The 5587-nt window shown below is 35.2% G+C and overlaps 1 protein-coding gene and 1 long non-coding RNA gene across 2 annotated transcripts in view; both read right to left on the reverse strand.

The window, feature by feature from the left end:
• The window catches only part of LOC117152600, a 15736-nt gene extending 11227 nt beyond the window's left edge, over nucleotides 1–4509 (reverse strand). Inside the window, exon 1 of the long non-coding RNA XR_004462998.1 lies at nucleotides 4497–4509. This is a non-coding gene — a long non-coding RNA (uncharacterized LOC117152600). The remainder of the gene's footprint in view (nucleotides 1–4496) is intronic.
• LOC112214120 (putative fatty acyl-CoA reductase CG5065) lies at nucleotides 778–4206 on the reverse strand. Its single transcript, XM_024372601.2, has 8 exons — nucleotides 4082–4206; nucleotides 2988–3259; nucleotides 2551–2897; nucleotides 2204–2451; nucleotides 1794–1977; nucleotides 1334–1519; nucleotides 988–1242; nucleotides 778–916 (listed from the first exon to the last, which is right to left on the reverse strand). The coding sequence occupies exons 2-8, from the start codon at nucleotides 3231–3233 to the stop codon at nucleotides 838–840; spliced, it is 1545 nt and encodes a 514-aa protein (XP_024228369.1). The 5' UTR covers nucleotides 3234–3259; nucleotides 4082–4206; the 3' UTR covers nucleotides 778–837.
• Nucleotides 4510–5587: the final 1078 nt, after the last annotated feature.

Here is a 5587-nt window from a genome sequence, read left to right on the forward strand (position 1 = left end):
TTTCTGTCCCGTGGCTCGCCACACGCAGACCCTATTCTTCGAGTAAGATGATTGCCAGATGTCGATGCGTCTCCGCAGTACATGTTCAGCTAGCCTGAGGGTCCGTCATAAATCTTAAGATTTGGTTAACTAAAGTCCTTCAAACAAACAGTCTTTGTCCCAACTACGAGAAGATAGGGGAGATCTATTTTTTTCAACGAACGACGTCTCCCACTAGCAACTTTCCCTCAAGGTCGGCTAGCATCTTTTTCTAACCATCGATATAGAGATTGACCAATTAGCAGCAGCGCCAATTTCCCTTATTTTCTGAACGAAAGCTTTCCTCGACGAATCCCATATAGTTTTAGACATACCCCATATAGTTTTCCTCTGTGGCATCATGGGGACGGAAATTCATTCTCTCTTGCGATCTCATCGACGAAAAGAGTAACAGTGAATATTACGCGTTTGACTTAGATTTTGTGAACACGTTCATCTATCATCCTGTCGACCGCGGATTCGTTATTGAACCTAGGATCATTGTCATTAGTTTCTCGAGTATCTAATTATCACGGTTACTTGTCCAGTTCTATGATAATCGTATTTGCACTAGTCAATGTCTTCTCTATTGCATAACGACAACGTGTAATCCAAACGAAGATTCGTTTCACGCCCCTAACTCTAAGTCTAATGTAAACCCGACAAATACATACATCCTTATTAAGCAATGTCATAAATGAATTTATTTAGAATTGAAACGAGTGAAAAGGCAAAATGAAAGGAATGATGATTCCCTCATTCATAAAGTTCTATTTATATTTTTCTTGGTTCAAAGAGAAAAAAGTAACGTTCAAATAGTCAGTGCACTAAACATAGTATTATCCATAGCAAAATTATTATACCGGATACTTCGGTGATCTGATGTATCCAGTACAATCTGAAATAACAGAAAATATATGTATTTATAGAAGTTCCTATTTTTTTATACGAAGATACTTTTATACACACCTTGATAATCTTTGTCGGGCTGTTGACATAAATTCTTGTTTTAGAATAAATTTCCTAATTCCCATCAGGTATGTTGCAAAATACTTCTCCCAATTCATATCCCGTAAATCTAGTTTGACCATATCGTTGTCATTCAACATTTTCACCTTCCTGACCAAGTCGGAACAGTTATCTCTTTGGTAAGTCCATTCGTGCAACATAAAGTACTGTAGTGATACGAACATCCTATTGCCACGTTTGAGAAGTTCCATCATTCTGAAATATCATTTTTAATTATTATTATAAACGAAGTCAGAGATTATCCCTGAAAGATAGTTAGTTATTCGTGGATGAGTAGAATACTCACACTGGTTTACTACCTCGGAGTCTTAAAAAGACATCTACGATAAACGCACGCAAAACATGCGGAATTACACTCCGAACGTTGTAAATATATCTATTAGCTACGACTGAACAACCTGGATACCATAGTGTATCGTTCAGTGGCATTTCTATGCTATATTTTACCACAGCATCTGTCATCGGACCCCACCTTGTCAATTGAAACACTTGCATTATTATTGATTCTAAAATTATACTTAAAACACAGTTTATTGTCATACGAGTATCTCGGAAAATATTATGAAATTGAAATAAATATTATATTGCATCATTACTTTTCTAAATTGAAGTATTGAGAGCAAAAGTGAACTTTTGTATTCTACGTTTGTTTACGAATTCTCCATATTACTTAAATAAATTGAATTTTTTGGGATACTGTAACAATGGAATTACATGTGTTAAAAAAGATTCGTAATAAATTTTACTTAAGAGGATTAGCGTTACTCGTGCAGTTGTAAACTTTAACTTTAAGATTATGATGTAGCGTGACATGCCATGCAGTACATATTATCGTGTCAACTACGAAATCGACAGGCACTACATCCAATCTTGCATCTTTCCTAGCCGGTATTGTTGTTGCACATCCTCTGCTCACCAGCAGAACAAGACCTGGTAACATTGGTTTAGAAATCATTTGTGAGTTTCGGTTATCAGAAATGTAGCACTAAATAGATTGGAATGAATTCTCATAATTGTGAACAGCAACAAACTTGAACTATAATACTGATGATCTGGTGGAAATCCTTTCATTTTAGATTAACAACAGATTAACTCCACTTTTCCGAAATGTGACGAGTATTGAACAGTTACTATTGAAAAATATCTATGGAAGCACCTGTAAATGCAGAGGTACCCTGTATCCAACCAGGACATGGTTCTTCCAAAGAGGCACCAACTATGCTTGGCCTCACTATCGCAACTGGCAGATCTTTATACTTGCTTGCTACAATCTGCTCTGCTAAATTCTTACTGAATGTATATGTGTTTGAATAAGTTTTTAAAATCCTCTTTTCCATTACGCTGATCGACGTTTTGTCGAATTTGTCACATATATCTATCACGTCTGAAGGTTTCAAGCTCGTGCTGCAAAGTCAATAACAAATGAACATATTCTTCGAACTATAATTACAAATATAATACTCGTAAACCGTGGAAGAACGTTTTCATATAACTTATTCTTACGTATAAACTTTTTCCTCAATCTCATGTAGATTCGCATTACTAAAAGCTGTGCTGACGTGGACGAAGCTAATCGGATGCTTTAGTTCGCTCCAAAGCTCGATGACACGAGCGGTACCTTTTGTATTCACATTAACAGCCACGTCTAACGGTTCGTTGAGTCTCACAGCCACGTCTAACGGTTCGTTGAATCTCACAGTGGCCGCGGAGTGAAACACTATGTTTACTTTCTCTAACAACAGATTTCTATCTTCTCGCGAAAGACCTAAATCTGGCAGACTCACGTCACCTTTCACGGGGTAAACTTTGCTCAAAACTGAGGGATGTTTCGCTTTAATGTTACCGTAAATCTGAAAACGAGAATTCCAGAAATGACAGCCAATCAATTTGGCTCCTGACAGGCTTAAACATTGAAGGAAACAAGTATTATATTTACGAACGGAATCATCTATAAGCTTCTTAAATCGTTGTTCTATCGTTTCGTTAGTTTTTGGGCGAATTAGTATAAAAATGGCAGCGATGCGTGGACACACGCGCATCAGTTTTTCCAGTAGAGCTACTCCCAGGAATCCGGTCGCTCCTGTCACAAGGATCCCACTACCAGCGTAGAATTCCTCGAGCGAATTCGTCTTATTCAATCCTTCATTGGTCCCATTTTCATTCGTTTCTTGATTGATTGTATCCATGTTTCAGGGTCTTCACACTTTCAGTTCTAATATTTGCCATACATTAGATTTTATAGATATTATATTTGCCATAGATTGCAGACAAACTGTATTTGGAAAAAGTAAAAGAATTATGTGACCCAACAGCCCAGAAGTTATGGAATCCGTAAATATTTAAAGGAACTGTCAATCACTCTTAATCTTAATCTTAGTTTATGTTGTTATTCGAAGAGATATTTGGACGCAGTATCTAAATAACTAACAAGTATAATTATAAGGAATGTAATAAATATAACAAGAAATATATTTTATCATGATGTAGAGTATTTTTCTTAGATTTAATAAAATAATTGCGTAAATACATACTCCCTCTACTACTACATCGTTCGTTTTATATGTAATTAATATTACTTATGTATACTTCACTTTGTTTACTAAAAACAAGTGAACTTACTATTTAAAAGGTAAAATGCATAAAATATATCGCACGGTTAATGTTGTCACCGCGAAGCGTATTACAATTTTCATGAACGCGAGACTCGAAGCAAATCCTAATAATAAGTGATGAAAACCCGTTCCTAAATACAATTTTTGCCAGAAAATAATGTCTCTCGTGCAAGTAGGTTACGAAGGCGAATGTTCCGATTACCTCTACTGACTGGTGATAAATTATTGCAAAATTAAAATAATGAGCCATTTTAGTGTGTAGAATGTAAAATACAAAATATTTGAATATTCAAAAACTTCATTTAAACTATTGTAGTAGTTAATGACCCGATGATATTTTTGATACATATGATATTGATAATAATCAAAGACATAAATGAAAGACACAATTGAATACAGAATAACAAGGAATCGCCTGTTACCTGATGCTATTTCCACCGCGTAATGTTTACCAAATATCGTACAAAAATGCGACTTAGCGATAGCAGATACCGATACGTTTGTCACAGTACTGTAACGATATTCGATGTGATACACTTCAAGATACTGTTCCTTTTAATAACATCACCCTACTACTGAAAGTGGATAATGTCATGCATGAATGATTCGATTAACGCTTTTTATCTCCAAAACCAAGGAAGAAAGAGTCTTGAATGGTCTTTAAACATGAAATATCGATCACAGCTGACTTTTTATCACTGATTGCTCATACATTTGCATTTTAATGACATTTTCATTGCACATAACGTTTTATAGGTTAAGCTGAAGGTGAAAATAATTGAATTGCAAACTCCATCTCATATAACGAACGATCTTTTTTGCTGAGGTAAAAAAAACACCAACACACAATCAGCGAAGAAGATATTCATACAGTACTTAACTATAACAAAAATTAGAATTATGATAGAACGTCGTTTAGTAGGATATTTTTAGCAAATGAAAAATATATACATATTCTTAAAATCTGCAAACAAATTTTCAAGAAAAGAAGAAGAAAAGGATTGGATACCAGCTCCTGTTGTGAAAATATTAATATCTAGCTAATGTTAAAAATTATATGTGTAACATATATTCGTGCAATTAGTGCTTCGTAGTACAAGATGTATTTGAAACGCAATTTCATCCTGATGTAAGCAAATCCAAAGCACAATACTACTAATACATTAGCGTGGGTTTTGTATCATGTTTGGAAACACGTAAGAGGAGTAAGAACACGTAAGAACAGAAATCATTTATAGAAGGCACTCTTTAAAAAATGGAAAAATAACTTAAATAGAGCACTCATCAATTTGATCAATTCAGTGTCACCATATTTGTAAGACATAAAGGAATCAAAAGAAAACTTTACTAGCAGGAAAAGTCGTGGTTGGGCAGACTCCGATTTTAATAAAACTTGAGACGTAAACGTAAAATTAGCAAATATAATGCACACCTATTGATGGTGGCACATAATTCCATTCTGGATTAAATCTTTCGCACTATTTTTTGCGGTTTTTCGAGAGTTCAATTCCTTTTTTTTTTATTTATTTGTTGAAATTACAATGAATTCTCGCGTTGAGAGTTTTCAGTAATTTTTCTGGCGTGGCGCAGTGAGATGGCTGTTTATTTACAATAAGTTAATACTTATTACAGATAGGTATAATTTATAAGTATTTTAAGTAAGTGCATATGCTTAGTTTGGATAACTAAATGAACCTGGCGTTTAGGTCTAGCGGGTAGTGCCTCTTCAGCCTGCGAATCTAGTCCGTCGTGTCAAGTAGTCCAGTAATTAGGGGGTTTCGGTGTTTGTTGACTCTTTTGTTATATCTGTCGCTGTATTTTGCTATTTCCTCCTTGACTGTGGGTATCTTGAGGTCGCGATGGATGGTTTCGTTGGTAACATACCAAGGTGCGTCTATTAAGGATCTTAGCGTTTTCGATTGGAAGCG

The sequence above is a fragment of the Bombus impatiens genome, unplaced genomic scaffold, assembly GCF_000188095.3.
Source record: "Bombus impatiens unplaced genomic scaffold, BIMP_2.2 scf_0082, whole genome shotgun sequence".
Classification (NCBI taxonomy): Eukaryota; Metazoa; Arthropoda; class Insecta; order Hymenoptera; family Apidae; genus Bombus; species Bombus impatiens.

What these genes read in the sequence shown, in the direction of transcription:
- LOC112214120 (XM_024372601.2), bottom strand. Translation starts at nt 3,233, where the DNA reads ATGGATACAATCAATCAAGAAACGAATGAAAATGGGACCAATGAAGGA. An exon ending in GGGTACCTCTGCATTTACAG is followed by an intron (nt 1,978 to 2,203) that starts GTGCTTCCATAG and finishes CAATGTTACCAG; the next exon opens with GTCTTGTTCTGCTGGTGAGC. An exon ending in GCCCGACAAAGATTATCAAG is followed by an intron (nt 917 to 987) that starts GTGTGTATAAAA and finishes CTGTTATTTCAG; the next exon opens with ATTGTACTGGATACATCAGA.